This window comes from Lissotriton vulgaris, chromosome 10 (assembly GCF_964263255.1).
Source record: "Lissotriton vulgaris chromosome 10, aLisVul1.2, whole genome shotgun sequence".
In the NCBI taxonomy this organism is placed as follows: domain Eukaryota; kingdom Metazoa; phylum Chordata; class Amphibia; order Caudata; family Salamandridae; genus Lissotriton; species Lissotriton vulgaris.
This window is the reverse complement of record NC_141698.1, coordinates 1,155,976,962-1,155,992,111: the sequence shown is the minus strand read 5'-3', so window position 1 is coordinate 1,155,992,111 and position 15,150 is coordinate 1,155,976,962. Positions and strand designations below refer to the sequence as shown.

General features: G+C 50.1%; 1 protein-coding gene across 3 annotated transcripts in view; it reads right to left on the bottom strand.

Annotated features, from left to right (window-relative positions):
* The window catches only part of LOC147689504 (NACHT, LRR and PYD domains-containing protein 3-like), a 255,087-nt gene that overhangs the window by 212,453 nt on the left and 27,484 nt on the right, over window positions 1-15,150 (bottom strand). For all 3 annotated transcript variants that reach the window (XM_086942258.1, XM_086942260.1, XM_086942259.1), the window contains exon 2: window positions 3,901-5,881. In XM_086942258.1, the coding sequence (XP_086798384.1) occupies window positions 3,901-5,881 (1,981 nt within the window). The remainder of the gene's footprint in view (window positions 1-3,900; window positions 5,882-15,150) is intronic.

The window sequence follows — 15,150 nt, the reverse complement described above, 5'->3', positions numbered from 1 at the left end:
AGGACTCGCTAGCGCCGGGACACCTCCCCAGAGGTAGCTGTTCGCGCTTAATAAGCTTCTGTATTATTATTATTTAAGTGGTCATCAGGTGGGAGGGAACCTGGTAGCCCATCAGCGTACAGCCGCATCCTGCCCTGAGGGCATTTTCATAGCAATAGCTGGGCTCCCCTGTCACCCTGAACTCAGATCAGGACTGGACTGGACGAAGGGCCAATGAAGGACTGCTCTGCCGCACCGACGTGGACTGCACTGGTGGCTAGCAAAGGAGAGGCACTGTGCTCGCTGTGTCCTGCTCAAGGAGAAGTCGTCTCATGAGCCCAACCAAAGCAAACAGACTCCAAGAGTCATACGACTGGCCTCCTGTCCGCAGCACAGAGACACGACAGCTGAAGAAGCCTGTTCAGGCGAGTGGTAGCCCAGATCGCTGCTCCCCGCTGCATGCAAGCACAAGGGACCAGAACCCAATGCTCAGACGGTGCACTCAAGTCTGCTGGACCCGGGAGAGTCGTCCGGGAGCAGCTTGGTCACTCAGAAGGCAAGCTACAGCCCGGAGAAGGATTTGGCTGTGACCACAACACCGGATGACTCGTAGTCCAGCGGCGACTGGACTCTGCCCAGAGCGGAGAGGACCTCGTGGGACATCGCACCCTGCACCCAGGACCACCTCATACCCTTTGTGGACTGAGGAGTACCTGCAGGAAGACCCCTATCGACTGCTTCGGATCCATAGCATCCTGTATCCTCCCCATTAGGACCAATCCATAGAAATCCTTCGGACTGAGGATAAAGCACATGGAACTGTTTAAAGTCTTCTTCTTCTGTGGAGGGGATTGTTCTGAGGGCCTTGCTCGTCGTCCGGACCGGCTCCCTACTGGAGTCCCTTGCCTAAAATGACTCAAGTGACTGCATTAGAACTAGCCCAACATTTTGATGAAAAAGTTTCTGTTAAATGTGTTTAATTTACCAATGCTTGTTTGTGGTGGAGCGAAATGCTTTAATATACTATGCCTTGTAAATTCTCTATCTAAGGAACCCTCCACTTGTTTTTTTTATTGTGGTGTCCATAAATACATAAAAATAAAGTTGATTTTTTATTAAGTATTGTTGGATTTCTGGAAAGTCTCATGTATTTCTTCTTCAAAGATGTCGCTGCTGTTTAATGCTTCACCCTCAATCCTCTGTGGAAGCCTCGCTGCTCAGAGCTGCAGCTCCCAGGGCGGAGCTGAGGGTCGACAAACAAGTCCTACCGGTCCCAAAGGGGTTGGCAAGCGTATTACACTGTGAAGTCACACCACACACCATGTAATACACACACCCCATGTCCTCACATCATTCCTGAGGGGATGTTGCAAGTTAAGTCAAGTCAAGTCAAGTTGATTTATATAGCGCACTACATACCCAGAGGGTCTCAAGGCGCTTGAGGAAGGGTGGGGAATTACTTGTCAAATATTCAAGTTTTAAGTTGCTTTCTGAATGCTAGGTGGTTCTGAGTGAGACGAAGGTGAGTGGGGAGTGAGTTCCAGGTTTTTGCTGCCAGGTAGGAGAAGGATCTACCTCCCAAGGTGGTTTTATTGATGCGAGGAATGGTAGCAAGGGCTTGGTTGGAGGATCGTAGCTGGCGGGGGGGGTGTAGAAGGAAAGTCGTGTGTTGAGGCATTCGGGTCCAAGTTCGTAAAGTGCTTTGTGTGCGTGGGTTAGGAGGCGGAAAGTAATCCTCTTATTGACGGGGAGCCAGTGGAGTTTTTTCAGGTGGCTGGAGATGTGGTCTTTACGCGGGATGTCTAGTAGGAGTCTGGCAGATGCATTCTAGATGCGTTGGAGTTTTTTCTGGAGTTTTGCGGTGGTACAGGTGTATAGGGTGTTTCCGTAGTCCAGGCGGCTTGTAACCAGTGCATGGGTGACCGTTTTTCTGGTTTCGGTGGGGACCCAGCGAAATGTTTTTTTGAGCATGCGAAGAATGTTGAAGCAAGATGATGAGACGGCGCTGACCTGTCTGGTCATCGAGAGTGAGGAGTCTAGGATGACGCCCAGGTTCCGTGCGTGGTCCGTCGGGATGGGTGCTTTTCCAAGGGCCTCTGGCCACCAAGAGTCATCCCAGGCGGAGGGGGAGGTTCCTAGGATGAGGACTTCTGTTTTGTCTGAATTCAGTTTCAGGCGGCTGTGCTTCATCCACTCGGCAACTTCTTTCATTCCTTCATGCAGGTTGGTTTTGGCGGTGTTAGGGTCTTTGGTGAGTGAGAGGATCAGTTGGGTGTCATCAGCATAGGAGATGATGTTGAGGTTGTGTTGGCGTGCGATGGCCGCGAGGGGGCTCATGTATACGTTGAAGAGGGTGGGGCTGAGTGAGGATCCTTGTGGTACGCCGCAGATGACTTCAGAGGCCTCTGACTTGAATGGTGGGAGGCGGACTCTCTGGGTTCTTCCGGTGAGGAACGAGGTGATCCATTCCAGTGCTTTTCCTTCACGTCCTGCATTCTCGAGCAGGCGCCAGGATTGGGTTCTCGCACAGACACCATCTCCCAGCTCTTGGAGCTGAGAAGCTATTCCAAACAGACATCAACCCCTGTTGTCCAAGTGTGCTCCCCCACCCTTGAAGCTGAAGCCAATCATTCATTCATCTGCAAGAACTAGCATAGCGCTTAAGGATAGCACCGAGGGCGAATGAAGCGCTATCATTCGTGATGTTACGATGTTTCCCAGTTTTCACTATTGCTGGAAAGCTCAGCTGCTTTTTATCCCCTGTGATGTTGGCAATATTAGGTACACTAGAATTCGGCATTTTAAATTAACTACTTTAAAACAAATATGTTGAAATGCATATTCTGTTCTTAGTGAGCTTAAGTGTGTAAATCATAAAGGAACGACCGCTTGGATTTCCACCGCTACTTTAGAGGATGAAACGCATTGACGCCACTTCAATGGTGTATGGGCGGCCTTCTGCAGGGCTACAATGACCTGCCTTGCATATTCAGCGCTGGTGCTCGTGGGAGTGAAAACAAACCTTGTAGAGCTGAGCCCAAGACTCAGTTTACACAACAGGAGCAGCTTAAAAGAAATGCTATCATGCAGGGAAAGATGTGCGCTGTCGCTCGCAGGCCTAACTCCTCCCGCAGACATATCGGCGAGGCAGGGGGATCCATGGCCTGCAAATGGGTGTTTGCGATGACGCCCATCAGTCTGTCAGATATTGCAAAGGAGAGTCGCCATGCAAGAACACAGACGGCTTGTGATACCCCGTGGTCTCTCTGGCCTCTAGTGCGGCTGCGTATGGAGGAAGTGAACAGCAGTCGGCTGCACCAATCACCTTGAAAGTAGAATATCAGAGGGAGAAGCAAAGAAGTGAGGCAATAAGGGATCCAGCAAGAAGCTGTGCTAGAAGTAGAAAGCGAGTCAGTGAGCTAGTCATAGGGAGAGGCGCTTAAGGTAGGCAAGTGGGGTTGAGTAATAAGCAGTGCGAGGACTAGAAAGCAAGTCATGGAGCTAGCCAGATGGGGGCGCCACTTGACTGGCTTGGCGAGTTGGGTCAGTGAGATGGCTGGAACAGAGTGACTTGGGTAAGTAAATAAAAAGGAGGTTCAGATTGAGTGGGCGAATAAACAGACTAAATGATGACCCGTGCAGATAATGGCGGACAGACGGCTTAAGTGATTGGTTGGCAAAGAAGGTAAACATCTGCTCTGCTCCAGGAGCATTAGATCCGCCTGGAGGTTGACACTCTGTAGGCTTCAATGTCAGGAATGATCCAGAGAGGCCAAGGGAGTGAGCAACCATCCCGGAGCTTCGATCAGAGCCTCTTCAGTACGAATGGCATTTCTGAACCCACTGATAATCAACAGTTTCAAATGTAAACTAGCCCATGGCTACTTTTTGGCATGTGGCTGGTAGCCTGGCTGGACGTACCTGGAACATGCCGGAAGCACCGACAGGAGGGCCTTCAGCCCCTGGATGCCGAGCTGACATTCTGATAAGCAGAGAGACGTCATGTCCTCACATCGCAGCAAACAGTAGCTCGCGACTGCATAGTCACCAGGTCGAGATTCACAACCGTGGATGTAAAACCAATCCTTCTTCTTCAGGGCTTGTCGCACAAAGCTGTCGTCCTGGATTTCGTACAAGCACCCATAAAGGAGGATCGTCAACTCATCATCACTAATCTGCTTGGCCAGAGCTTTCTGGATCCAGTGCAGCAGCCTCTCCTGCAGCTGGGGGTTTGGGCTCAAGCCCACGGCTGCAGTTGAATTGCCATTCAGTAGACCAAACATGAATCTCACCATTGCCAAGAGGTGCGTTGGATCCGGGATTTTATCCATCAAGGGCTCGATGGGAATGTGGTGCATCATGAGTTCGAACCCGTAGTTCATGAGATTGCGTCTGCGTTCCTTGGAGGAAAGCACGTCCTCCAGCACCTGCATAGGCTCCTCCACATCGAGGGAGCTGACACAATGCTCAGCGGCCAACAGTTCCTGCAAAGTTAAGTGTCCAAAGCTGTATTGAGGTCCACTCTGCAGCCCGGTAGAGGGGACCTTGTTCAGAAAGCAACAAGTGGGAGGAGTGACAGGGACATCATGACTTTTTAGGTCCTGGCCATCAAATATAACTTTCCTCTGCTTGATTCCGTGCAGAGCTAACCCGGTAAGACAGCGGGCATGGTCGGAGTCTAGGGGAGTACTTCCCAGGAGACGCGAGTAGAAAGAGGTGAGGAGCTGCGTGGTGGTTTCTTGGCGCTGCACAGAATCACTCCCCAGTAGGAGGGATCTGCAAGCAAGGTGACAGAAGAGGGGAACGAAGCACATGGTGATGAGGTCCTGATCCCGGCGGAGACAGTCCATGGCCACCGTGGCGAGACACTCACTGCGGAAGAACGTACTGAAGTATTGCCTCTGTCCTTCTTGGGACAAGCCAAGGATGGTGACGTGCCGGTCAATGGCGTCCACGCAGGCCAGTGTTCCAGGCCGTGTTGTTATGAGCAAAGAGGCCTCCGGTAAAACCTTTCGTTCAAGGACTTGACCCAGGAGAAGGCGCGGAGGAAGCTTCGTGTCAAAGGCCACATCTTGACAAGTCTGCCCATCACTCGTGTCCACATGGTCGAGTCCATCGAAGATCAGAAGGACCTTCTCAGGCTGCGCCAGCACCGCCGCTTTCAGTTTTTGCGAAAGTTCCTTGAAGTCACTGAACAGCACATCAGTTAGACTGACATCCTGCTGAGAGGAAGTGACGTCTCGGCACGCCACATAGAAGACAAACTGGAAGAACTGGTTGTACAGCCGGTTGGACGCCCAATCTGCAATTACTTTCTGCATGGTGAAGGTTTTTCCAATTCCAGGAATACCTTCCACCAGGACAGTCTTTGGTACCTTTTCACCCTGTTGTGCCCGAAATAACCCTTCAATGCTGATGGTGTCACCCTGGCTCTCAGGTCGCTTCAGCTTCTCCTGGTGGAGGCCTCCTTTGGTCTTTAGAAAGGACTCCAGCTCCGCCTCATCCGAGGGCCACTGTTGAACCATGACAAGGTCCACAAAGAGCTCGTGGAGGCCCTGCTGGGCATGGCCTGTACTGGAGCCACACGCGTCCAGCATCGAGTGTCCCTCATGCACCGACGCGTCCAGCATCGAGTGTCCCTCATGCACCGACGCGTCCACCATCGAGTGTCCCTCATGCACCGACGCGTCCACCATCGAGTGTCTCTCATCCACCAACGCGTCCGCCATGGAGTGCCTCTCATGCACCGACGTGTCCACCATCGAGTGTCTCTCATCCACCAACGCGTCCACTATGGAGTGCCTCTCATGCACCGACGCGTCCACCATGGAGTGTCTCTCATCCACCAACGAGTCCACCATGGAGTGCCTCTTATGTACCGCTGCCTTGTACGCCTTGGAACCTGAGGACAAAAGAACATTCACACAAGCATGTCAGAGGAGGCACAATCTCTTCTTGGTGAAACACAAACATGCACATTAGAATTCAAGAGCTTAATATATCTAGCAATGATACTCAGTATGGTCACAGCCATGAAAGTTTACAATGTGGCTGTGTGTCGTGCAGATGCATTCTACAATCCATGTAACTCACATTTCAGTGGCTGTAGTCTGTGTCCCGTGTACATTATGGCAGATACAGGCTTTGGGTACACACCGGAACAAGGTTGTGAAGGTAGAAGGCTTTGATCCACTGCTGAGAGGCGGTCTGCCAGGGAAGCTAATGGTGGCATTGATAGACATCTCCCAAGCTAGACCCCCAGGTGTCCACCACAGACTTGACCAGGACACAAGGGTCCCAACATCTGGGCACTAAGTACCTACAGACTTGGCGAGCGAAGCCTCAGGGCAGTTTCACAGCTTGAGAGGTCTAGGCAGAGTGCCTGCTTCAGGAGGCAGAGAGGGCCTGCTCAGGAGGCAGAGAGGGCCTGCTTCAGGAGGCAGAGAGGGCCTGCTTCAGGAGGCAGAGAGGGCCTGCTTCAGGAGGCAGTGATGGCCTGCTTCAGGAGGCAGAGAGTGCCTGCTTCAGGAGGCAGAGAGGGCCTGCTTCAGGAGGCAGAGAGTGCCTGCTTCAGGAGGCAGAGAGGGCCTGCTTCAGGAGGCAGAGAGTGCCTGCTTCAGGAGGCAGTGGTGGCCTGCTTCAGGAGGCAGAGAGTGCCTGCTTCAGGAGGCAGAGAGGGCCTGCTTCAGGAGGCAGAGAGTGCCTGCTTCAGGAGGCAGAGAGGGCCTGCTTCAGGAGGCAGAGAGTGCCTGCTTCAGGAGGCAGAGAGGGCCTGCTTCAGGAGGCAGAGAGTGCCTGCTTCAGGAGGCAATCAATCAATCAATCAATCAATCAATCAAAGACATTTATAGAGCGCACTACTTACCCGTAGGGTCTCAAGGCGCTTGGGGGGGGAGGTGCCGTTACTGCTCGAACAGCCAGGTCTTGAGCTTCTTCCTGAAGGAGAGGTGGTCTTGGGTCAGAGGCAGGTCGGTCGGGAGGGAGTTCCAGGTCTTGGCGGCCAGGTAGGAGAAGGACCTTCCTCCTGTTGTCGCTCTTCGGATGCGGGGGACGGCGGCGAGGGCGTGGTTGGCTGATCTGAGGTGGCGTTTGGGAGCGTAGAAGTTGATTCGGTTGTTGAGGTAGCTCGGGCCTTGATCGTGTAGGGCTTTGTGTGCGTGGGTGAGGAGACGGAAGGTGATTCTTTTGTTGACGGGGAGCCAGTGCAGGTCTCTCAGATGTCCGGAGATGTGGCTGGTTCGTGGGATGTCGAGGATGAGTCTGGCTGAGGCGTTCTGGATCCGCTGGAGTCTCTTCTGGAGCTTGGCGGTGGTACCGGCGTAGAGGGCATTGCTGTAGTCCAGTCGGCTGGTGACGAGGGCCTGGGTGACGGTCTTCCTGGTCTCGGTGGGGATCCACCAGAAGATCTTCCGTAGCATGCGTAGGATGTTGAAGCACGACGAGGAGACGGCGTTGACTAGCCTGGTCATGGAGAGGGAGGAGTCCAGGATGAAGCCCAGGTTGCGTGCGTGGTCCGTCGGTTTGGGTGCGGTGACCAGGGCGGGGGGCCACCAGGAGTCGTCCCAGGCAGAGGGCGAGGAGCCCAGGATGAGGACCTCCGTCTTGTCTGAGTTCAGTTTCAGGCGGCTGGTCGTCATCCACTCGGCTACATCTTTCATCCCTTCGTGCAGATTGGCTCTGGCGGCGGCGGGGTCGTTGGTCAGGGAGAGGATCAGCTGGGTGTCGTCGGCGTAGGAGATTATGTTGAGGTTGTGTTGGCGTGCGATGGCCGCAAGGGGGCTCATGTAGACGTTGAAGAGGGTGGGGCTCAGTGAGGATCCTTGAGGGACGCCGCAGATGACTTCGGTGGCCTCTGACTTGAACGGTGGTAGGCGGACTCTCTGTGTTCTTCCGTCGAGGAAGGAGATGATCCATTCCAGTGCCTTCTCCTGGATTCCGACGTTGCTGAGGCGCTGCACTTGGGTGCGGTGGCAGACAGTGTTGAATGCCGCGGAAAGGTCTAGGAGGATGAGGGCCGCTGTATCTCCGTTGTCCATCAGGGCTCGGATGTCGTCGGTGGCAGCGATGAGGGCGGTCTCGGTGCTATGGTTGGCTCGGAAACCAGACTGTGAGGGGTCGAGGGATCCATTCGTCTCGAGGGCCTGCTTCAGGAGGCAGAGAGTGCCTGCTTCAGGAGGCAGAGAGGGCCTGCTTCAGGAGGCAGAGAGGGCCTGCTTCAGGAGGCAGAGAGGGCCTATGTAGTATTTGCCTATTCTCCTCGTGCTGTGCTCAGCACGAGGGAATACGCCTTGTTTCCTTTCGTATTGCTGTTCCAATGGCTCCGTTCAATTCTAGCACTCTGAGCAACGTTAGTCAGTTGCCTGGAGTCCTGGAGTCGAGCTGCAGCACAGACCTGTGGGTGTTGTTACTTCATGAATAAAGAAGATACCTTTCTACAACAACGTTTCCTGGAGCTTCTTATTACAATTGGCGAAGAGCGGGTCCCGAACCTCCTCAACACCCACCAGGAAGAAACTCGGCTAACCTTCAGAACCTGCCGACTCTGCTCCTATCATTCGCCTCACCTTTGGAGTTCGTCTTTAACTGCCTGCTTGTACGCTCCTTTACTGGCTGCGCTCCGTTCTCTTCCTGAGGGATTTCTTTCCAATTTTGCCATCTCCCTGACTGTTCGTCTCGAGCCTGTCATCATCTCTGTCTCGAGCCTGCCATCGCGTGAGCACCACGTCATCTGCCATCGCGTGAGTACCACGTCATCTGCCAGTGCGTGAGTCATCTCTACCCTGACGTGCATGTGACGCTTTTCGTTCTAACTTTGCCAACGTCACTCGGTCATTACGCTCACGCACGGCGGCCATTTTTATTATTTGGTTGCCTAGTTACAGCTTCGCGCTTCACTTACACGGTGCCGGCTTAACGGAATCGCTTCAGCGAAATTGACTTCCTCCAACTATGCAAAGTTAGGCGCTTCCTTCATCATTTGAAAGCTGCATTACTGGTATTTTGTGATACTTTCATTTACTTTCTTTGAGTGTCGACTTACATTATTTTGTTCAAGTTGCTCTTCTTCAATGACAATTACACTACTTTCTACTCCACAGTTATACTCAAGACTTTATACACTTTCATTTCTTGGGCATATGTTATTGTTTTTAACCAATTCTCTAACATCATTTTGTCCAATTTAACTGTAACTTATTTCCAATGGCTTCTTCTCAACAATTTGCTCAACCTCCACCTTTTTTGCAACTTCCTGGCAAACCAACTATTCCTTGGCGTCAGTGGGTCAGAGCTTTTGCCAATCACATTGTGGCAATTGACGCAGTTAAGTTTACTCCTGAAAGGAAAGTTGCTATTTTGTATGGTTGCTTAGGTGTGGCTGCACAGAATGTCTTCGAAAATCTTCCAAGGTCCCCTGCCCCTTCCGGTGATGCAGGCGATCATTGGGATGAATACAAGGAAGCTTTATCTCGCCTTGCAAGACATTATGGTGAAGAACCTAATGAGATGCTCGAGAGACATAACTTCTTTAAAAGAAGACAACGAGAAGACAAATCTATTGAAGAGTACATTGCTCAGTTGAGAATCTTAGCATCCACTTGCGAATTTGAATCTAATCCCAACATTTACATCCGAGATCAATTCGTTTTCGCTTGTTTTTCAAAAAAGATTCAACAACGCCTGTTGAGTTGCAGGAAGCCTACACTTCAAGAAACCATTGACATTGCTAAGAGCATTGAGAGGTCTATTACTACTTCTAATGCTCTCCAGAAAGATCAACCTCATACTCCTGTTCATACTTCTTCATTTGATAATTCTAATTCTGTTAATTTGGTTAATACGAATAAGTCTTCTAGACAATTGCAAAGAAAACCTAACCCTTATTGTTACAGGTGCGGCTCTAAGTCTCATATTGGCAACAATCCTTCTTGCCCTGCTATGGGCAAAAGGTGTGTTTTATGCAAAAAAATAGGTCATTTCCAGGGTCTTTGCAGATCAGTCAAGAAAATGACTAGACCTTCTGTTAATAACATTTTATGCCCTGATTTGGATGATTGTATTGACGAATTTCAAGATATGGTTGTGTCAATCCATTGCAATTACATTGATGCTCCCAAATGAGTTAAAGGTCCATTCTGCTCTGCACTGTTTGGGGACATTGAAATTAATGTTATGGCTGATTCTGGATCTCCAATAACCAATCTAAATGATGTATTCTTTCATGAAAAATGGAATAACTCCATGCCTTTAATCGAATCTGACCTCAGTCCCAAAGCATTTGGTGAATCTGACATTATTATGCTTGGCTATTTTAACTATAGACTAGAGTGTTTTGGCAGATCTATTATTACAAAGATTTATGTTGCGATCAAGGGTCGCAATATTGTTGGGTGGCAAGACCTCGCAAAAATGGGTCTCTTCCTGGTTCCTGGTTCAGATGATCCCATTAGAGTAGGTGATCCTCCTGAGGGTTACTCTCCTGCTCCACCTTTTCTTTCTGATTGTCTTCTTGTGAACGATCATCAGTCTGACATTAAACAAATTTTGGACAAATTCCCCAAAGTTTTTTCCAGTCAACCAGGTACTGTTAAAGGCTTTCGACATGAAATCAAATTGAAAGCCTCTGCCCAACCCATTGTTCACAAAGTTCGCCCAGTGCCCATTGGTGCTAGGGATGAACTTAAATCTGTCCTCACTTCTCTTAAAAACGATGGTATCATTGCATCCTCAGATTCTTCTGAATGGGTTTCGCCCATTGTTATTGTACGAAAAAAGAATGGTGAGGTCAGGCTATGCGCCGATTTACGCACATTAAACAAAAATATTTTGGTTGACTGCCATCCCCTCCCCAAGATTCATGATCTCCTGGCCAATCTGGGTGGTGCAAAATATTTTTCTTTAATTGATTTGCGTTCAGCATACCATCACTGAGGCCTCCCAAGATCTTACCACGTTCGTAACCCCATTTGGTGTTTATAAATATTTGAAACTTCCCTTTGGACTTGCCAGTGCAGCTAGTGTTTTCCAAAAAATAATGGACCACCTCTTTGAGTCTTTGCCTGGTGTGCAGGCCTACCAGGATGACATTTTGGTTTTTTCTCTTGATTGGAATTCTCATTTGTCACATCTGTCTTCTGTTTTGAGCAAACTCAATGAAGCTGGCATGACTGTCAGAGCTGACAAATGTAAATTTGGCTCTCAATCTTTGGAATACTTGGGTCATACCTTAACTCCCGAAGGTATAAAACCCAAGTCCTCTCTTATTGAGGCTATCACTCATGCCTCCCCTCCCAAAGACAAGGATGCCCTTCGCTCCTTTCTAGGTTTAGCGGAGTATTATGCCCGTTTTGTTAAAGGCTATGTGCAAATTGTTGAATCTCTTCGTTCTTTGCTTCGCAAAGGTTCAAAGTTTGTTTGGTCCGAAGAAATTGATGCCTCTTTTACTCACATCAAGAACATGATTGTTGGTGCTCCTGCGTTGCATCCCTTTCAAGATTCCGCCAAATGTTTCATTATGGTTGACGCCAGTTTGACTGGTTTAGGTGCCGTCTTAGGTCAGTGGGTTTCAGGTAAAGAACACACAGTTGCTTTTTCCTCTAGGAGACTCAAGGATTCTGAAACTCACTATAGCACTATTGAGCGAGAGTCCTTGGCTTGCGTATGGGCCATCGAGAAGTTCAAAAATTATATATGGGGACGAGAGTTTGATTTGTTTACAGATCACAAACCACTCACTCAACTTCTCAATGGGGATGGCTTAGGAAAAGCCTCCTCAAGACTTGTCAGACTCTTATCCAAGTTGCATGAGTTTCATTTCAATATTAAGCACGTATCTGGTGGTAAGAATTTCCGCGCTGACTGCTTATCTCGCATGTCACTTGATGATTCTTCTGGTTTGCAGGATATTGGTGACATCGAGTGTGTAGTTGCCACTCTCGATGCCACAAAATTTTGTCCTTGCATCACGGAAGAATCTTGGTCCAAAGCATTTGAGAATGACCACAATTTAAAATTGGTTGCACAATATATTTCTAAGGGCTGGCCTGAAAATAGGAAACTCTCCAATGAGTTGAAAGCGTTTTCCATGATTTCTTCTGAACTTTCCCTTGTCAACAATTTAATTATGAGGCATGATGTTTTTGTTCCTCCTTCAGATATCAGACCCGATATCATTAAATTCGCCCATCAAGGCCATCTTGGCATCACAAAAACATCTCAACTTATCAAAACCCATTATTGGTGGCCTTCTATTGAGGCTCAGGTAAAATTTTACATTGATTCTTGTAATGAATGCTTGCTCTCGGATAAGAAATGGAAGCTTATTAGTACGCCCCTTCATCCTGTCCCTTTTCCGGATAAACCCTGGGAAAAGGTCGGCTTGGATTTTTCTGGCCCATTTGATGTCCTCCCTCATGAAATGAAATACGTCATTGTCCTAATTGACTATCACTCAAAATGGTTGTACCACATGTTTTGTGACTCTCCTTCTTCTGCCAATGCCATCAAATTCTTACGGAAATTGTTCATCATTGAAGGCTGTCCCTCTGTTGTAGTTACTGATAATGGTTCCCATTTCATATCCGAAAAATTTACCTCATTCCTACTGGAACATGATGTGGTTCATTTCAAAGTCGCCTTTTACTCACCCACTTCGAACGGTTTGGTTGAACGGGCTAATAGACTTCTCAAAGATGCTATTCAAACAGCTATTTCCTCCCACAATGATGTGAGGAATTTTCTTGAAGAAAAGTTTTGGTCGTACAACGTTTCTCCTCATTGCACAACTGGCATGTCTCCTTTTTCTTTATTAAGAAATAGGAATGTTCACACTAAGTTGTGCCCCAAATGGTTGTCTGGGAAGAATGTCGAGACCCATGTACCTGCTGATATTACTTTATCTGACAAAGTTGCTCAGAAACAGACTGATATGAAGAACAAACATGATTTGGGTAAATGTTTCGATTCTGTTGACTTGAGTGTAGGCGATTGGGTTCTCATCAAAATCCCAAGAAAGGTTTCTAAAGGTCTCTCAAAATTCTCTACTCCAGTCCAAGTAACTTCTGTTAGTAAAGCTTCCGCTTTACTTGGCAGTAGAGGATGGTGAAATAAGAGAGCTTTAATTCACTTGTCCAATTCGCAAGCACGCTCTTTATTGAATTTAACCAAAGAACAATTTGAACAGTGTGACTGGTCTTTTTGAATAGACGTGCCTATTTCTATTTCTCCTGATCCCTCCTCATCGCGTTCTTTTTCTGGTGCTTCTGTTTCCCCGACAGGTTCCTCTCCCTCCTCCTTAGATCCTGAGGTTGTTGGGGAGGTTTCTCATCATGCTTCTGCTTCTTCTGTTCGATGTAGGAAGTTACCTGGCAGGTTTAATGATTATGTTTTAACTTGATAATTGTATTCATGTTTCAGGTTGAAATGTTTTTCTTTTTGTTTTCAGGTTGAAATGTTTTTCTTTTTGTTTTCAGGTTGAAATGTTTTTCTTTTTGTTTTTCTTTTGTTTTCTCCTTTCAAATGTTGTGGAAAGGGAGAAGTTGTAGTATTTGCCTATTCTCCTCGTGCTGTGCTCAGCACGAGGGAATACTCCTTGTTTCCTTTCGTATTGCTGTTCCAATGGCTCCGTTCGATTCTAGCACTCTGAGCAACGTTAGTCAGTTGCCTGGAGTCCTGGAGTCGAGCGGCAGCACAGACCTGTGGGTGTTGTTACTTCATGAATAAAGAAGATACCTTTCTACAACAACGTTTCCTGGAGCTTCTTATTACAACCTGCTTCAGGAGGCAGAGAGGGCCTGCTTCAGGAGGCAGTGAGGGCCTGTTTCAGGAGGCAGAGAGGGCCTGCTTCAGGAGGCAGAAAAGGACTGCTTCAGGAGGCAGTGAGGGCCTGCTTCAGGAGACAGAGAGGGCCTGCTTCAGGAGGCAGTGAGGGCCTGTTTCAGGAGGCAGAGAGTGCCTGTTTCAGGAGGCAGAGAGGGCCTGCTTCAGGAGGCAGAGAGGGCCTGCTTCAGGAGGCAGAGAGGGCCTGCTTCAGGAGGCAGAGAGGGCCTGCTCAAGAGGCAGAGAGGGCCTGCTTCAGGAGGCAGAGAGGGCCTGCTTCAGGAGGCAGAGAGGGCCTGCTTCAGGAGGCAGAGAGGGCCTGCTTCAGGAGGCAGAATGGGCCTGCTTCAGGAGGCAGAGTGGGCCTGCTTCAGGAGGCAGAGAGGGCCTGCTTCAGGAGGCAGTGAGGGCCTGCTTCAAGAGGCAGAGAGGGCCTGCTTCAGGAGGCAGTGAGAGCCTGCTTCAGGAGGCAAAGAGTGCTTGCTTCAGGAGGCAGAGAGGGCCTGCTTCAGGAGGCAGAGAGGGCCTGCTTCAGGAGGCAGAGAGAGACTGCTGCTTCAGGAGGCAGAGAGGAACTGCTTCAGGAGGCAGAGAGGGCCTGCTTCAGGAGGCAGAGAGGGCCTGCTTCAGGAGGCAGAGAGTGCCTGCTTCAGGAGGCAGAGAGGGCCTGCATCAGGAGGCAGAGAGGGCCTGCTTCAGGAGGCAGAGAGGGCCTGCTTCAGGAGGCAGAGAGGGCCTGCTTCAGGAGGCAGTGAGGGCCTGTTTCAGGAGGCAGAGAGGGCCTGCTTCAGGAGGCAGAAAAGGACTGCTTCAGGAGGCAGTGAGGGCCTGCTTCAGGAGACAGAGAGGGCATGCTTCAGGAGGCAGTGAGGGCCTGTTTCAGGAGGCAGAGAGGGCCTGCTTCAGGAGGCAGAGAGGGCCTGATTCAGGAGGCAGAGAGGGCCTGCTTCAGGAGGCAGAGAGGGCCTGCTTCAGGAAGCAGAGAGGGCCTGCTTCAGGAGGCAGAGAGGGCCTGCTTCAGGAGGCAGAGAGGGCCTGCTTCAGGAGGCAGAGAGTGCCTGCTTCAGGAGGCAGAGAGGGCCTGCTTCAGGAGGCAGAGAGTGCCTGCTTCAGGAGGCAGAGTGGGCCTGCCTCAGGAGGCAGAGAGAGGAACTGCTTCAGGAGGCAGAGAGGGCCTGCTTCAGGAGGCAGAGAGGGCCTGCTTCAGGAGGCAGTGAGGGCCTGCTTCAGGAGGCAGTGAGGGCCTGCTTCAAGAGGCAGAGAGGGCCTGCTTCAGGAGGCAGTGAGGGCCTGCTTCAGGAGGCAGAGAGGGCCTGCTTCAGGAGGCAGAGAGGGCCTGCTTCAGGAGGCAGAGAG